General features: G+C 43.4%; 5 protein-coding genes across 24 annotated transcripts in view; all 5 read right to left on the reverse strand.

The window, feature by feature from the left end:
* Positions 1-18,754, reverse strand: part of LOC306963728 (protocadherin gamma-C5-like) — a 237,339-nt gene that overhangs the window by 75,425 nt on the left and 143,160 nt on the right. The window lies entirely within an intron of this gene.
* Positions 1-18,754, reverse strand: part of LOC306963747 (protocadherin beta-16-like) — a 199,545-nt gene that overhangs the window by 33,375 nt on the left and 147,416 nt on the right. The window lies entirely within an intron of this gene.
* Positions 94-5,741, reverse strand: LOC306963726 (protocadherin beta-16-like; the record flags this gene model as incomplete). Its single annotated transcript, XM_079557367.1, has 2 exons — positions 3,144-5,741; positions 94-1,502 (listed from the first exon to the last, which is right to left on the reverse strand). The coding sequence occupies exons 1-2, from the start codon at positions 5,452-5,454 to the stop codon at positions 94-96; spliced, it is 3,720 nt and encodes a 1,239-aa protein (XP_079413493.1). The 5' UTR covers positions 5,455-5,741.
* LOC306963725 (protocadherin beta-16-like) lies at positions 6,046-11,561 on the reverse strand (the record flags this gene model as incomplete). Its single annotated transcript, XM_079557366.1, has 2 exons — positions 9,098-11,561; positions 6,046-7,454 (listed from the first exon to the last, which is right to left on the reverse strand). Exons 1-2 carry the CDS (start codon positions 11,406-11,408, stop codon positions 6,046-6,048), a joined length of 3,720 nt encoding a protein of 1,239 aa, XP_079413492.1. The 5' UTR covers positions 11,409-11,561.
* LOC306963724 (protocadherin beta-16-like) lies at positions 11,970-18,064 on the reverse strand. The gene is made up of 2 exons (XM_079557365.1): positions 15,527-18,064; positions 11,970-13,433 (listed from the first exon to the last, which is right to left on the reverse strand). Exons 1-2 carry the CDS (start codon positions 17,835-17,837, stop codon positions 12,004-12,006), a joined length of 3,741 nt encoding a protein of 1,246 aa, XP_079413491.1. The 5' UTR covers positions 17,838-18,064; the 3' UTR covers positions 11,970-12,003.

Below are 18,754 nucleotides of genomic sequence, written 5' to 3' on the forward strand. Positions count from 1 at the left end.
GATATTTCGCTATCCAAGGTCCTGAAAAAGGACCCATGGCAATAAATAGGATCATAATAATCACTGTAGAATACCAAATGAAGAAAGTCAGAGTCAAACCTCGAGAGGAGAGTCTGGCTCGTCCAGGATGCTCTTCTCGCTCTGTATCCGCTGCATCGTCCCTGTTGAACTGGGATCCATGATCAGCACGTTCTGACTACCAGCTCTGCCAAACTTACAGTCACTCTTTCTGGAGTCTGTGGTCCTGCACGTGTCGTAATTGTACACGTGTGGGAGAGTCGCTGTGCCCAGAGTGTCTGAGTAACGTGGAGGATAATATGGGATCACTGGCAGATTGGAGTGATACAGGACGCGAGACTGTCTCCATCTGTAGATTTTCACTGATATAATGACCACTACACACGTGATGAACAGAAAGGAGACCACAGCCAGAGCCAGCACTAAGTAAAAAGTCAGGTTGTCGTTGTACTCCTTGTCGTGCGTAAAGTCCGTGAACTCAGACATGACTTCAGGAAAGCTGTCCGCCACCACCACGTTAACAATGACTGTAGCTGAACGAGAGGGCTGCCCGTTGTCCTCCACTATAACAGCCAGTCTCTGTTTGACTGCATCTTTATCAGTCACTTGGCGGATAGTTCTTATTTCTCCATTCTGTAAGCCCACTTCAAACAGCGCCCTGTCTGCGGCTTTCTGCAGTTTATAGGAGAGCCAGGCATTCTGTCCAGAGTCCACATCCACAGCCACCACTTTAGTGACCAGATAGCCCACATCTGCTGAACGAGGCACCATCTCAGCCACCAGAGAGCCCCCAGTCTGGACTGGGTACAGCACCTGAGGGCCGTTGTCGTTCTGGTCCTGAACCAGGATTTTCACAGTCACATTGCTACTGAGAGGAGGAGAGCCTCCGTCCTGCGCTTTGACGCAGAACTGGAAATCCTTGATCTGCTCGTAGTCAAAGGAGCGCACTGCATGGATGACTCCACTGTCTGCACTAACGGACACATATGAGGAGACTGGCACTCCGTTAACAGAGGAGTCCTCCAGTATGTAAGAGACACGCGCATTCTGGCTCCAGTCAGAGTCTGAGGCTTTCACTGTGAATATCGAGAGGCCTGGGCTGTTGTTTTCTACAATGTAGGCCTCATACGAGCTCCTGTCAAAGACAGGCGCGTTGTCATTCACATCAGAGATGTGTAAGGAGAGAGTGACGCTGCTGGAGAGGGAGGGCACGCCTTCATCTGAACACGTGACTGTGATGTTATACTGGGAGTCTCTTTCTCGGTCTAACTCACTGTCTGTGATAATGTTGTATAAATTATTTGCAGTTGTAGAAATTGCAAATGGAATATTCTTATTTATCACACATTGGACTTTCCCGTTTTCCTCTGAGTCTGGATCGTTTACGTTCATTACAGCCACTACAGTCTGAGAGGGAGAGCTCTCTCCGATAGAATCTGATTTGGAAATCATTCTAATAATGGGGCTGTTGTCGTTTATGTCGCCTATTTCAATAATAACTTTACTGGAATCAGAAAGACCCCCTCGATCTGTTGCCTCAATATCAATTTCATAATTTTTGGTCTTTTCATAGTCAATAGGTCCATTTAGTAAAATATTCCCATCCTCAGTTATTTGGAAGAATTTTGACGTGCTCCCTCTCCTGTTTCCAATTGAATAACTAACCTCTCCATTGGAGCCTTTGTCTGCGTCAGTGGCGCTGACCTGCGTTATGAGTGTCCCTTTTGCAGCGTTTTCTTTAATGCTCGCTTTGTAAAGTGATTGTGCAAAAACAGGAGCATTATCGTTAACATCTAACACTGTAATGTGAATTAACATAGTCCCTGAGCGCTGTGGCTCTCCTCCATCGACCGCTGTTAAAAGCAACGAAACAATCTCCTGTTTCTCTCTGTCGAGGGGTTTTTGCAAAATCATCTCCACCTTTTTTCCTCCGTCTGACTGACCATGCAGTTTGAGGATAAAATTATCAGTGGGCTTTAGAGTATAGCTCTGAAGACCATTCAGTCCTATATCAGGGTCAACTGCTTTTTCCAGCATAAACTTAGAACCAGCAACTGCAGACTCGCTGATTTCAAAGCGCCTTTCTTCTATATCAAATAATGGAGGATTATCATTGATATCTGTAATTTCAACAATAAATGGAAATACTTCAATGGGATTCTCCAAAACAATCTCATAATGTAAAGCACAAGGCGTTGTCTGTCCACAAAGAGCCTCGCGGTCTATTTTCTCTTTGATAACGAGGACGCCTCTCTCCTTGTTAAACTGAATATATTCCTCACTGCCTCCTGTGTGAATGCGAGCTTTACGCGACTGCAGCCGCTTCACATCGAGACCTAAATCATGAGCAATATTCCCGACCAACGAGCCCCTGGACATTTCTTCAGGAATAGAATAACTGATCTGGCCCAGCACACATCCGACAAAAGCAAGCGAGAAACACAGCAGTACTTGCCGCCCCATTGTCCTCAAAATGCGCTTGTAAAAACAGTACAGTCGTCAAATAAATCCAGATTTCGTAAAGTGAACAAGAATCCTCAGTTCAAGACGAAAATAAGGCGTATTCCAGCTTGTTTTACGAGGTTTACAAATGTGCTGAACCGCGGAGCTACGCGTCCGTGTCGTTCCCCATCTGATGTGATGAAGGGGATGTGCTGGATAAAATACTGAACCACGAATCACTGTGGCCCTGGTGAACAGCGGCCCAGTGAGTTCACAGCGCGGAATTACATGTGTTGAACCAAACATAACGATTTCAAACAAATGAAAATCATGATAATGTAAACACACATTTTTTAAAAAAAAGAAAAAAATACAGGTTCCTATTTATCATGATTATTGTTATGATTTTATTTTTATGATTATTTTTATTACTACTACTGATGTTGTTGTTTTTATTAAGTTAAATATTCAGGAGGAAAAAAGAAACATCATGGAGAAGTGAAACATTTTCCTGATATTTCGCTATCCAAGGTACTGAAATAGGACTCATGGCAATAAATAGGATCATAATAATCACTGCAGAATACCAAATGAAGAAAGTCAGAGTCAAACCTCTAGAGGAGAGTCTGGCTCGTCCAGGATGCTCTTCTCGCTCTGTATCCGCTGCATCGTCCCTGTTGAACTGGGATCCATGATCAGCACGTTCTGACTACCAGCTCTGCCAAACTTACAGTCACTCTTTCTGGAGTCTGTGGTCCTGCACGTGTCGTAATTGTACACGTGTGGGAGAGTCGCTGTGCCCAGAGTGTCTGAGTAACGTGGAGGATAATATGGGATCACTGGCAGATTGGAGTGATACAGGACGCGAGACTGTCTCCATCTGTAGATTTTCACTGATATAATGACCACTACACACGTGATGAACAGAAAGGAGACCACAGCCAGAGCCAGCACTAAGTAAAAAGTCAGGTTGTCGTTGTACTGCTTGTCGTGTGAAAAGTCCGTGAACTCAGACATGACTTCAGGAAAGCTGTCCGCCACCACCACGTTAACAATGACTGTAGCTGAACGAGAGGGCTGCCCGTTGTCCTCCACTATAACAGCCAGTCTCTGTTTGACTGCATCTTTATCAGTCACTTGGCGGATAGTTCTTATTTCTCCATTCTGTAAGCCCACTTCAAACAGCGCCCTGTCTGCGGCTTTCTGCAGTTTATAGGAGAGCCAGGCATTCTGTCCAGAGTCCACATCCACAGCCACCACTTTAGTGACCAGATAGCCCACATCTGCTGAACGACGCACCATCTCAGCCACCAGAGAGCCCCCAGTCTGGACTGGGTACAGCACCTGAGGGCCGTTGTCGTTCTGGTCCTGAACCAGGATTTTCACAGTCACATTGCTACTGAGAGGAGGAGAGCCTCCGTCCTGCGCTTTGACGCAGAACTGGAAATCCTTGATCTGCTCGTAGTCAAAGGAGCGCACTGCATGGATGACTCCACTGTCTGCACTCACGGACACATATGAGGAGACTGGCACTCCGTTCACAGAGGAGTCCTCCAGTATGTAAGAGACACGCGCATTCTGGCTCCAGTCAGAGTCTGAGGCTTTCACTGAAAATATAGAGAGGCCTGGGCTGTTGTTTTCTACAATGTAGGCCTCATACGAGCTCCTGTCAAAGACAGGCGCGTTGTCATTCACATCAGAGATTTGTAAGGAGAGAGTGACGCTGCTGGAGAGGGAGGGCACGCCCTCATCTGAACACGTGACTGTGATGTTATACTGGGAGGCTTGTTCTCTGTCTAATTCACTGTCTGTGATGATGTTGTATAAATTATTTGCAGTTGTTGAAATTGCAAATGGAATATTCTTATTAATTACACAATGGACTTTCCCGTTTTCCTCTGAGTCTGGATCGTTTACGTTCATTACAGCCACTACAGTCTGAGAGGGAGAGCTCTCTCTGATAGAATCTGATTTGGAAATCATTCTAATAATAGGACTGTTGTCGTTTATGTCGCCTATTTCTATAATAACTTTGCTGGAATCAGAAAGACCCCCTCGATCACTTGCCTCTATATCAATTTTATAATTTTTGGCTTTTTCGTAATCAATAGGTCCATTCAGTAATATTTTTCCATCGTCAGTTATTTGAAAGAGTTTTGACGTGCTCCCCCTCCTGTTTCCAATTGAATAACTAACCTCTCCATTGGAGCCTTTGTCTGCGTCAGTGGCGCTGACCTGCGTTATGAGTGTCCCTTTTGCAGCGTTTTCTTTAATGCTCGCTTTGTACATTGATTGTGTAAAAACAGGAGCATTATCGTTTGCATCTAACACTGTAATGTGAATTAACATAGTCCCTGACCGCTGTGGCTCTCCTCCATCGACCGCTGTTAAGAGCAACGAAACAATCTCCTGTTTCTCTCTGTCGAGGGTTTTTTGCAAAATCATCTCCACCTTTTTGTCACTTTCTGTCTGGCCATGCAGTTTGAGGATAAAATTATCAGTGGGCTTCAATGTATAGCTCTGCAGACCATTCAGTCCTATATCAGGATCAATTGCTTTTTCCAGCATAAACTTAGAACCCACGACGGCAGACTCGCTAATTTCAAAACGCCTTTCTTCTAAATCAAATAATGGAGGATTATCATTGATATCTGTTACTTCAACAATGAAGGGAAATACTTCAATTGGATTCTCCAAAACAATCTCATAATGTAAAGCACAAGGCGTTGTCTGTCCACAAAGAGCCTCGCGATCTATTTTCTCTTTGATAACGAGGACGCCTCTCTCCTTGTTAAACTGAATATATTCCTCACTGCCTCCTGTGTGAATGCGAGCTTTACGTGACTGCAGCCGCTTCACATCGAGACCTAAATCATGAGCAATATTCCCGACCAACGAGCCCCTGGACATTTCTTCAGGAATAGAATAACTGATCTGGCCCAGCACACATCCGACAAAAGCAAGCGAGAAACACAGCAGTACTTGCCGCCCCATTGTCCTCAAAATGCGCTTGTAGAAACAGTATATTCGTCAAATAAATCCAGATTTGGTGAAGTGAACCAGAATCCTCAGTTCAAGACGAAAATAAGGCGTATTCCAGCTTGTTTTACGAGGTTTACAAATGTGCTGAACCGCGGAGCTACGCGTCCGTGTCGTTCCCCATCTGATGTGATGAAGGGGATGTGCTGGATAAAATACTGAACCACGAATCACTGTGGCCCTGGTGAACAGCGGCCCAGTGAGTTCACAGCGCGGAATTACATGTGCTTAACCAAAATATAACGATTTCAAACAAATGAAAATCATGATAATGTAAACACACATTTAAAAAAAAAAAAAAGGAAAAAAAATACACGTTCCTATTTATCAAGTTATTATTATGATTTTAATTTTTATGATTATTTTTATTACTACTACTGATGTTGTTGTTTTTATTAAGTTAAATATTCAGGAGGAAAAAAGAAAAATCATGGAGAAGTGAAACATTTTCCTGATATTTCGCTATCCAAGGTACTGAAATAGGACCCATGGCAATAAATACGATCATAATAATCAATGCAGAATACCAAATGAAGAAAGTCAGAGTCAAACCTCGAGAGGAGAGTCTGGCTCGTCCAGGATGCTCTTCTCGCTCTGTATCCGCTGCATCGTCCCTGTTGAACTGGGATCCATGATCAGCACGTTCTGACTACCAGCTCTGCCAAACTTACAGTCACTCTTTCTGGAGTCTGTGGTCCTGCACGTGTCGTAATTGTACACGTGGGGGAGAGTCGCTGTGCCCAGAGTGTCCGAGTAACGTGGAGGATAATATGGGATCACTGGCAGATTGGAGTGATACAGGACGCGAGACTGTCTCCATCTGTAGATTTTCACTGATATAATGACCACTACACACGTGATGAACAGAAAGGAGACCACAGCCAGAGCCAGCACTAAGTAAAAAGTCAGGTTGTCGTTGTACTCCTTGTCGTGCGTAAAGTCCGTGAACTCAGACATGACTTCAGGAAAGCTGTCCGCCACCACCACGTTAACAATGACTGTAGCTGAACGAGAGGGCTGCCCGTTGTCCTCCACTATAACAGCCAGTCTCTGTTTGACTGCATCTTTATCAGTCACTTGGCGGATAGTTCTTATTTCTCCATTCTGTAAGCCCACTTCAAACAGCGCCCTGTCTGCGGCTTTCTGCAGTTTATAGGAGAGCCAGGCATTCTGTCCAGAGTCCACATCCACAGCCACCACTTTAGTGACCAGATAGCCCACATCTGCTGAACGAGGCACCATCTCAGCCACCAGAGAGCCCCCAGTCTGGACTGGGTACAGCACCTGAGGGCCGTTGTCGTTCTGGTCCTGAACCAGGATTTTCACAGTCACATTGCTACTGAGAGGAGGAGAGCCTCCGTCCTGCGCTTTGACGCAGAACTGGAAATCCTTGATCTGCTCGTAGTCAAAGGAGCGCACTGCATGGATGACTCCACTGTCTGCACTAACGGACACATATGAGGAGACTGGCACTCCGTTCACAGAGGAGTCCTCCAATATGTAAGAGACACGTGCATTCTGGCTCCAGTCAGAGTCTGAGGCTTTCACTGTGAATATAGAGAGACCTGGGCTGTTGTTTTCTACAATGTAAGCCTCATACGAGCTCCTGACAAAGACAGGCGCGTTGTCATTCACATCAGAGATTTGTAAGGAGAGAGTGACGCTGCTGGAGAGGGAGGGCACGCCCTCATCTGAACACGTGACTGTGATGTTATACTGGGAGTCTCTTTCCCGGTCTAACTCACTGTCTGTGATGATGTTGTATAAATTATTAGCAGTGGTTGAAATTGCAAATGGAATATTCTTATTAATTACACAATGAACTTTTCCGTTTTCCTCTGAGTCTGGATCGTTTACGTTCATTACAGCCACTACAGTCTGAGAGGGAGAGCTCTCTCTGATAGAATCTGATTTGGAAATCATTCTAATAATGGGGCTGTTATCGTTTATGTCGCCTATTTCAATAATAACTTTGCTGGAATCAGAAAGACCCCCTCGATCTGTTGCCTCTATATCAATTTCATAATTTTTGGTCTTTTCGTAATCAATAGGTCCATTCAGCAATATATTACCATCCTCAGTTATTTGGAAGAATTTTGACGTGCTCCCCCTCCTGTTTCCAATGGTGTAACTAACCTCTCCATTGGAGCCTTTGTCTGCGTCAGTGGCGCTGACCTGCGTTATGAGTGTCCCTTTTGCAGCGTTTTCTTTAATGCTCGCTTTGTAAATGGATTGTGCAAAAACAGGAGCATTATCGTTAACATCTAACACTGTAATGTGAATTAACATAGTCCCTGACCGCTGTGGCTCTCCTCCATCGACCGCTGTTAAGAGCAACGAAACAATCTCCTGTTTCTCTCTGTCGAGGGGTTTTTGCAAAATCATCTCCACCTTTTTTCCTCCGTCTGATTGACCATGCAGTTTGAGAATAAAATTATCAGTGGGCTTTAGAGTATAGCTCTGCAGACCATTTATTCCAATGTCATTGTCTACGGCTTTTTCCAGCATAAACTTAGAGCCAGCAACTGCAGACTCGCTGATTTCAAAACGCCTTTCTTCTAAATCAAATAATGGAGGATTATCATTGATATCTGTTACTTCAACAATGAAGGGAAATACTTCAATTGGATTTTCTAAAACAATCTCATAATGTAAAGCACAAGGCGTTGTCTGTCCACAAAGAGCCTCGCGGTCTATTTTCTCTTTGATAACGAGGACGCCTCTCTCCTTGTTAAACTGAATATATTCCTCACTGCCTCCTGTGTGAATGCGAGCTTTACGCGACTGCAGCCGCTTCACATCGAGACCTAAATCATGAGCAATATTCCCGACCAACGAGCCCCTGGACATTTCTTCAGGAATAGAATAACTGATCTGGCCCAGCACACATCTGACAAAAGCAAGACAGAAACACAGCAGTACTTGCCGCCCCATTGTCCTAAAAATGCGGTAGAAACAGTACAGTCGTCAAATAAATCCAGATTTCGTAAAGTGAACAAGAATCCTCAGTTCAAGACGAAAATAAGGCGTATTCCAGCTTGTTTTACGAGGTTTACAAATGTGCTGAACCGCGGAGCAACGCGTCCGTGTCGTTCCCCATCTGATGTGATGAAGGGGATGTGCTGGATAAAATACTGAACCACGAATCACTGTGGCCCTGGTGAACAGCGGCCCAGTGTGAGTTCACAGCGCGGAATTACATGTGCTGAACCAAAATATAACGATTTCAAACAAATGAAAATCATGATAATGTAAACACACATTTAAAAAATAAAAAAACACAGGTTCCGATTTATCATGATTATTATTATGATTATAATTTGTATTATTATTGTTATTATTACGACAACTGATGTTGTTGTTGTTTGTATTAAGTTAAATATATAGGAGGAAAAAAGAAAAATCATGGAGAAGTGAAACATTTTCCTGATATTTCGCTATCCAAGGTACTGAAATAGGACTCATTGCAATAAATAGGATCATAATAATCAATGCAGAATACGAAATGAAGAGAGTCAGTTTCTAACCTCAAGAGGAGAGTCTGGCTCGTCCAGGATGCTCTTCTCGCTCTGTATCCGCTGCATCGTCCCTGTTGAACTGGGATCCATGATCAGCACGTTCTGACTACCAGCTCTGCCAAACTTACAGTCACTCTTTCTGGAGTCTGTGGTCCTGCACGTGTCGTAATTGTACACGTGGGGGAGAGTCGCTGTGCCCAGAGTGTCTGAGTAACGTGGAGGATAATATGGGATCACTGGCAGATTGGAGTGATACAGGACGCGAGACTGTCTCCATCTGTAGATTTTCACTGATATAATGACCACTACACACGTGATGAACAGAAAGGAGACCACAGCCAGAGCCAGCACTAAGTAAAAAGTCAGGTTGTCGTTGTACTCCTTGTCGTGCGTAAAGTCCGTGAACTCAGACATGACTTCAGGAAAGCTGTCCGCCACCACCACGTTAACAATGACTGTAGCTGAACGAGAGGGCTGCCCGTTGTCCTCCACTATAACAGCCAGTCTCTGTTTGACTGCATCTTTATCAGTCACTTGGCGGATAGTTCTTATTTCTCCATTCTGTAAGCCCACTTCAAACAGCGCCCTGTCTGCGGCTTTCTGCAGTTTATAGGAGAGCCAGGCATTCTGTCCAGAGTCCACATCCACAGCCACCACTTTAGTGACCAGATAGCCCACATCTGCTGAACGAGGCACCATCTCAGCCACCAGAGAGCCCCCAGTCTGGACTGGGTACAGCACCTGAGGGCCGTTGTCGTTCTGGTCATGAACCAGGATTTTCACAGTCACATTGCTACTGAGAGGAGGAGAGCCTCCGTCCTGCGCTTTGACGCAGAACTGGAAATCCTTGATCTGCTCGTAGTCAAAGGAGCGCACTGCATGGATGACTCCACTGTCTGCACTAACGGACACATATGAGGAGACTGGCACTCCGTTCACAGAGGAGTCCTCCAGTATGTAAGAGACACGCGCATTCTGGCTCCAGTCAGAGTCTGAGGCTTTCACTGTGAATATAGAGACACCTGGGCTGTTGTTTTCTACAATGTAAGCCTCATATGAGCTCCTGTCAAAGACAGGTGCGTTGTCATTCACATCAGAGATGTGTAAGGAGAGAGTGACGCTGCTGGAGAGCGAGGGCACGCCCTCATCTGAACACGTGACTGTGATGTTATACTGGGAATCTCTTTCTCGGTCTAACTCACTTTCTGTGATGATGTTGTATAAATCATTTGCAGTTGTAGAAATTGCAAATGGAATATTCTTATTAATTACACAATGGACTTTTCCGTTTTCCTCTGAGTCTGGATCGTTTACGTTCATTACAGCCACTACAGTCTGAGAGGGAGAGCTCTCTATGATAGAATCTGATTTGGAAATCATTCCAATAATAGGACTGTTGTCGTTTATGTCGCCTATTTCAATAATAACTTTGCTGGAATCAGAAAGACCCCCTCGATCTGTTGCCTCTATATCGAATTTATATATGTTTACCTTCTCGTAGTCAATCGGTCCATTCAGTAATATGTTCCCCTCTTCTGTTATTTGAACGAGTTTTGAGGTGCTCGCCATGCTATTTACAATTGCGTAACTAACCTCTCCATTGGAGCCTTTGTCTGCGTCAGTGGCGCTGACCTGCGTTATGAGTGTCCCTTTTGCAGCGTTTTCTTTAATGCTCGCTTTGTAAATTGATTGTGTAAAAACAGGAGCATTATCGTTTGCATCTAACACTGTAATGTGAATTAACATAGTCCCTGACCGCTGTGGCTCTCCTCCATCGACCGCTGTTAAGAGCAACGAAACAATCTCCTGTTTCTCTCTGTCCAGGGGTTTTTGCAAAATCATCTCCACCTTCGTGTCCCCGTCTGACTGACCATGCAGTTTGAGGATGAAATTATCAGTGGGCTTTAATGTATAGCTCTGCAGACCATTCACTCCTATATCAGTGTCTATGGCTCTTTCTAGAATAAATTTAGAGCCAACTATGGCGGACTCGCTAATTTCAAAACGCCTTTCTTCTTTATTAAATGTCGGAGGATTGTCGTTAATGTCTGAAATATCGACAATTAATGGAAATACTTCAATAGGATTCTCCAAAACAATCTGGTAATGTAAAGCACAAGGCGTTGTCTGTCCACAAAGAGCCTCGCGATCTATTTTCTCTTTGATAACGAGGACGCCTCTCTCCTTGTTAAACTGAATATATTCCTCACTGCCTCCTGTGTGAATGCGAGCTTTACGCGACTGCAGCCGCTTCACATCGAGACCTAAATCATGAGCAATATTCCCGACCAACGAGCCCCTGGACATTTCTTCAGGAATAGAATAACTGATCTGGCCCAGCACACATCTGACAAAAGCAAGACAGAAACACAGCAGTACTTGCCGCCCCATTGTCCTTAAAATGCGCTTGTAGAAACAGTAGAGTCGTCAAATAAATCCAGATTTCGTAAAGTGAACAAGAATCCTCAGTTCAAGACGAAAATAAGGCGTATTCCAGCTTGTTCTACGAGGTTTACAAATGTGCTGAACCGCGGAGCTACGCGTCCGTGTCGTTCCCCATCTGATGTGATGAAGGGGATGTGTTGGATAAAATACTGAACCACGAATCACTGTGGCCCTGGTGAACAGCGGCCCAGTGAGTTCACAGCGCGGAATTACATGTGCTGATCCTAAATATAACGATTTCAAACAAATGAAAATCTTGATAATGTAAACACACATTAAAAAAAAGGGAAAAAAAAGAAAAAAAATACGGGTTCCTATTTGTCATGATTATTATTATGATTTTAATTTTTATGATTATTTTTATTACTACTACTGATGTTGTTGTTTTTATTAAGTTAAATATTCAGCAGGAAAAAAGAAACATCATAGAGAAGTGAAACATTTTCCTGATATTTCGCTATCCAAGGTCCTGAAATAGGACCCATGGCAATAAATAGGATCATAATAATCAATGCAGAATACGAAATGAAGAAAGTCAGAGTCAAACCTCTAGAGGAGAGTCTGGCTCGTCCAGGATGCTCTTCTCGCTCTGTATCCGCTGCATCGTCCCTGTTGAACTGGGATCCATGATCAGCACGTTCTGACTACCAGCTCTGCCAAACTTACAGTCACTCTTTCTGGAGTCTGTGGTCCTGCACGTGTCGTAATTGTACACGTGTGGGAGAGTCGCTGTGCCCAGAGTGTCTGAGTAACGTGGAGGATAATATGGGATCACTGGCAGATTGGAGTGATACAGGACGCGAGACTGTCTCCATCTGTAGATTTTCACTGATATAATGACCACTACACACGTGATGAACAGAAAGGAGACCACAGCCAGAGCCAGCACTAAGTAAAAAGTCAGGTTGTCGTTGTACTCCTTGTCGTGCGTAAAGTCCGTGAACTCAGACATGACTTCAGGAAAGCTGTCCGCCACCACCACGTTAACAATGACTGTAGCTGAACGAGAGGGCTGCCCGTTGTCCTCCACTATAACAGCCAGTCTCTGTTTGACTGCATCTTTATCAGTCACTTGGCGGATAGTTCTTATTTCTCCATTCTGTAAGCCCACTTCAAACAGCGCCCTGTCTGCGGCTTTCTGCAGTTTATAGGAGAGCCAGGCATTCTGTCCAGAGTCCACATCCACAGCCACCACTTTAGTGACCAGATAGCCCACATCTGCTGAACGAGGCACCATCTCAGCCACCAGAGAGCCCCCAGTCTGGACTGGGTACAGCACCTGAGGGCCGTTGTCGTTCTGGTCCTGAACCAGGATTTTCACAGTCACGTTGCTACTGAGAGGAGGAGAGCCTCCGTCCTGTGCTTTGACGCAGAACTGGAAATCTTTGATCTGCTCGTAGTCAAAGGAGCGCACTGCATGGATGACTCCACTGTCTGCACTAACGGACACATATGAGGAGACTGGCACTCCGTTAACAGAGGAGTCCTCCAGTACGTAAGAGACACGCGCATTCTGGCTCCAGTCAGAGTCTGAGGCTTTCACTGTGAATATAGAGAGACCTGGGCTGTTGTTTTCTACAATGTAGGCCTCATACGAGCTCCTGTCAAAGACAGGCGCGTTGTCATTCACATCAGAGATGTGTAAGGAGAGTGTGACGCTGCTGGAGAGGGAGGGCACGCCCTCATCTGAACACGTGACTGTGATGTTATACTGAGAGGCTTGTTCTCTGTCTAAATTTGCGTCTGAAACTATAGAATAAAATCCATTTGAAGTTGACTTTATTTTAAATGGAACGTAGTCGTTGATGACGCACTCTACTTTTCCATTGTTTTCTGAGTCTGGATCATTTACACTCAGCATGGCGATTACAGTGTCTGGGGGTGAGTCCTCTGTAAGAGAGTCTGATTTAGAAACAATATTAATGTTGGGTTTGTTGTCATTCACATCAACAACCTCAATCATAACTTTAGCTGAGTCAGACAGACCCCCGCTGTCCATAGCTTCAACACTAATTTGGTAACTGCTCGATAATTCATAGTCTAAATTACCAATTAATAATATAGCGCCTGTATCTTTAATCACACTAAATAATTTCCTTAAGTGCGGTTTGCTCCTAGACATAGAATATGTTACTAGTCCATTTGAGCCAATATCTTTATCTGACGCACTCACAGTGACTACACTGGTGCCTTTGGGAGAGTTCTCCAGTATTTTTGCTCTGTACAGGGGTTTGGAGAAAACAGGCGCGTTGTCGTTCACATCTAAGACAGTCACATGAATCTGCATTGATCCGGACATAGGCGGCTCTCCCCCGTCTATAGCGTTCAAAACTAAAGAGATGTGCGCTTGCTTCTCTCGATCTAGAGCTTTCTGTAAAATCATCTCGACTTTTTTAGTCCCATCCGCTTCATTTTCTAATTTTAACACAAAATTGTCAGACGGATTAAGCTGATATTTTTCCAAACTATTGACACCAATATCTGAATCAATTGCTTCATCTAGTGTGAATTTTGATCCAACCACGGCGGACTCACTAATTTCAAATCGTTTCTCTGTTTCCGTAAAGCTGGGTGAGTTGTCATTTATGTCTGTAATTTCTACTGTAATCCGAAACATTTCCATCGGATTTTCCAAGATTAACTGAAAATGTAAAGCACAGGGCGTCGTTTCTCCGCAGAGCGTCTCTCTGTCTATCTTCTCCTGGATAAACAGCGCTCCCCTGTCTTTGTTCAGACCGATGTATTCGACGCCATCTCCCGTATAAACACGAGCTTTACCAGATTTCAGTCGTTTCAAATCTATTCCCAAATCATGCGCTATGTTTCCAACAACGGAGCCTTTCGCCATTTCTTCAGGGATGGAGTAACTGACCTGACCAAGCGCAGAGCCCAGGCACAAAACACACAGAAGCAGCAGCAGGGCTTTACGCATCATTCTCCCGTTCGCAGTCGTGTCCATTGCGCTCCGTTAAAACAATAAAATCCAAACGGAAAGAAACGTGAAAATGTATCCTACTCTCGTGAGAACAAAATGTAGATCCAAAATGAATGGTGACGGTACACTCGTCCTAGAGCAACTAAACGCGTCTCCCACTTGTGCTCCAGAGAAAGAGAAGAGGCTGGTCACAAAGAAAATATAGTTCAAAGCCAGCTCGTATGTCAACAGCGACTCTTAGAGTACAACCCGGAAATTACAACCCGTCGGATTATATCAAATTAAGTCCCTTAAATTAATGGAAAGTAGCTACTCACAAATAAATTAACTGACAAATACTGTAAACTATTGAAAGACTTTCCGAGCCCACCCAAAATGTGATCATTTTGGAATATTTAAATGATCAATCAAATTAATTTCTATTCAGACCACGTGGAAGTGAAGGTGAACAAGTCACTTTTAAGCACAAACAGCATTATATAATTGATCAGATTTAAACTGCTTCAGTGCGTTGCCTTTAGTGCATGTACCACTGTCTAAGGTGCTGAAACAACTTATAAAGAGGCACATGGAGATAGGACTTTCATCTTATTTCGTAAAGGTTTGGATATTGATTACCATAACTGGTAATAGATTATGTGTTTGTATCCAAACACATAATCTATTAATAAATGAAAATGGATAATGCTTCTGGAGGGGAGACATTAAAGTGAAGTTAAATTTATATATTTTCCATGATTTTTCTCTCTAAATATTAAAGCTTTCATTTTCAAGGTCATGTATGAGGCACATATAGTCTTAGTTTGATCCATAATTTTATAAGGCAAATTGACAGAAACATATTATTATTATTATTATTATTATTATTATTATTATTATTATTATTATTATTATTATTATTATTATTATTATTATTATTATTATTATTAAAGCTGATGTCGCTATCCAAATCCAATAGTAGACCACCAGAAAAACATGCACAATAAAAAACATTGCAGCATAAGAAAATAAGTAGATCAATGTCTAACCTCTAGAGGAGAGTCTGGCTCGTCCAGGATGCTCTTCTCGCTCTGTATCCGCTGCATCGTCCCTGTTGAACTGGGATCCATGATCAGCACGTTCTGACTACCAGCTCTGCCAAACTTACAGTCACTCTTTCTGGAGTCTGTGGTCCTGCACGTGTCGTAATTGTACACGTGTGGGAGAGTCGCTGTGCCCAGAGTGTCTGAATAACGTGGAGGATAATATGGGATCACTGGCAGATTGGAGTGATACAGGACGCGAGACTGTCTCCATCTGTAGATTTTCACTGATATAATGACCACTACACACGTGATGAACAGAAAGGAGACCACAGCCAGAGCCAGCACTAAGTAAAAAGTCAGGTTGTCGTTGTACTCCTTGTCGTGCGTAAAGTCCGTGAACTCAGACATGACTTCAGGAAAGCTGTCCGCCACCACCACGTTAACAATGACTGTAGCTGAACGAGAGGGCTGCCCGTTGTCCTCCACTATAACAGTCAGTCTCTGTTTGACTGCATCTTTATCAGTCACTTGGCGGATAGTTCTTATTTCTCCATTCTGTAAGCCCACTTCAAACAGCGCCCTGTCTGCGGCTTTCTGCAGTTTATAGGAGAGCCAGGCATTCTGTCCAGAGTCCACATCCACAGCCACCACTTTAGTGACCAGATAGCCCACATCTGCTGAACGAGGCACCATCTCAGCCACCAGAGAGCCCCCAGTCTGGACTGGGTACAGCACCTGAGGGCCGTTGTCGTTCTGGTCCTGAACCAGGATTTTCACAGTCACATTACTACTGAGAGGAGGAGAGCCTCCGTCCTGCGCTTTGACGCAGAACTGGAAATCCTTGATCTGCTCGTAGTCAAAGGAGCGCACTGCATGGATGACTCCACTGTCTGCACTAACGGACACATATGAGGAGACTGGCACTCCGTTAACAGAGGAGTCCTCCAGTATGTAAGAGACACGCGCATTCTGGCTCCAGTCAGAGTCTGAGGCTTTCACTGTGAATATAGAGAGGCCTGGGCTGTTGTTTTCTACAATGTAGGCCTTATACGAGCTCCTGTCAAAGACAGGCGCGTTGTCATTCACATCAGAGATGTGTAAGGAGAGAGTGACGCTGCTGGAGAGGGAGGGCACGCCCTCATCTGAACACGTGACTGTTATGTTATACTGGGAGGCTTGTTCTCTGTCTAAATTTACGTCTGAAACTATAGAATAAAATCCATTTGAAGTTGACTTTATTTTAAATGGAACGTATTCGTTGATGACGCACTCTACTTTTCCATTGTTTTCTGAGTCTGGATCATTTACACTCAGCATGGCGATTACAGTGTCTGGGGGTGAGTCCTCTGTAAGAGAGTCTGATTTAGAAACTATATTAATGTTGGGTTTGTTGTCATTCACATCAACAACCTCAATCATAACTTTAGCTGAGTCAGACAGACCCCCGCTGTCCATAGCTTCAACACTAATTTGGTAACTGCTCGATAATTCATAGTCTAAATTACCAATTAATAATATAGCGCCTGTATCTTTAATCACACTAAATAATTTCCTTAAGTGCGGTTTGCTCATAGACATAGAATAGGTTACTAGTCCATTTGAGCCAATATCTTTATCTGACGCACTCACAGTGACTACACTGGTGCCTTCAGGAGAGTTCTCCAGTATTTTTGCTCTGTACAGGGGTTTGGAGAAAACAGGCGCGTTGTCGTTCGCATCTAACACAGTCACATGAATCTGCATTGATCCGGACATAGGCGGCTCTCCCCCGTCTATAGCGTTTAAAACTAAAGAGATGTGCGCTTGCTTCTCTCGATCTAGAGCTTTCTGTAAAATCATCTCGACTTTTTTAGTCCCATCAGCTTCATTTTCTAATTTTAACACAAAATTGTCAGACGGATTAAGCTGATATTTTTCCAAACTATTGACACCAATATCTGAATCAATTGCTTCATCTAGTTTGAATTTTGATCCAACCACAGCGGACTCACTAATTTCAAATCGTTTCTCGGTTTGCGTAAAGCTGGGTGAGTTATCATTTATGTCTGTAATTTCTACTGTAATCCGAAACATTTCCATCGGATTTTCCAAGATTAACTGAAAATGTAAAGCACAGGGTGTCGTTTCTCCGCAGAGCGTCTCTCTGTCTATCTTCTCCTGGATAAACAGCGCTCCCCTGTCTTTGTTCAGACCGATGTATTCGACGCCATCTCCCGTATAAACACGAGCTTTACCAGATTTCAGTCGTTTCAAATCTAGTCCCAAATCATGCGCTATGTTTCCAACAACGGAGCCTTTCGCCATTTCTTCAGGGATGGAGTAACTGACCTGACCAAGCGCAGAGCCCAGGCACAAAACACACAGAAGCAGCAGCAGGGCTTTACGCATCATTCTCCCGTTCGCAGTCGTGTCCATTGCGCTCCGTTAAAACAATAAAATCCAAACGGAAAGAAACGTGAAAATGTATCCTACTCTCGTGAGAACAAAATGTAGATCCAAAATGAATGGTGACGGTACACTCGTCCTAGAGCAACTAAACGCGTCTCCCACTTGTGCTCCAGAGAAAGAGAAGAGGCTGGTCACAAAGAAAATATAGTTCAAAGCCAGCTCGTATGTCAACAGCGACTCTTAGAGTACAACCCGGAAATTACAACCCGTCGGATTATATCAAATTAAGTCCCTTAAATTAATGGAAAGTAGCTACTCACAAATAAATTAACTGACAAATACTGTAAACTATTGAAAGACTTTCCGAGCCCACCCAAAATGTGATCATTTTGGAATATTTAAATGATCAATCAAAATAATTTATATTCAGACCACGTGGAAGTGAAGGTGAACAAGTCACTTTTAAGTTCCAACAGCATTATATAATTGATCAGATTTAAACTGCTTTAGTGCGTTGCCTTTAGTGCATGTACCGCTGTCTATGGTGCTGAAACAACTAATAAAGAGGCACATGGAGATAGGACTTTCATCTTATTTCGTAAAGGTTGGGATATTGATTACCATAACTGGTAATAGATAATGTTTTGTATCCAAACACATAATCTATTACTTCATGAATATGGATATGCTTATGGAGGGGAGACATTACACGTGTGGTTAAATTTATATATTTTCCATGATTTTTCTCTCTAAATATTAAAGCTTTCATTTTCAAGGTCATGTATGAGGCACATATAGTCTTAGTTTGATCGATAATTTTGTAAGGATAAATTGACAGAAAATGTTTATTATTATTATTATTATTATTATTATTATTATTATTATTATTATTATTATTATTATTATTATTATTATTATTATTATTATTATTATTATTATTATTA

The sequence above is a fragment of the Gobius niger genome (genome assembly GCF_951799975.1).
Source record: "Gobius niger genome assembly, chromosome: 5".
Lineage (NCBI taxonomy): Eukaryota > Metazoa > Chordata > Actinopteri > Gobiiformes > Gobiidae > Gobius > Gobius niger.

Excerpts from the sequence above, each read along its gene's own strand:
- LOC306963724 (XM_079557365.1), bottom strand. The coding sequence starts at position 17,837 with ATGGACACGACTGCGAACGGGAGAATGATGCGTAAAGCCCTGCTGCTG. Across the intron at positions 13,434-15,526 it reads CTGTAAGTTTGGCAGAGCTG|CTAAAGTTATGATTGAGGTT; the intron begins GTAGTCAGAACG and ends TGTCTGACTCAG.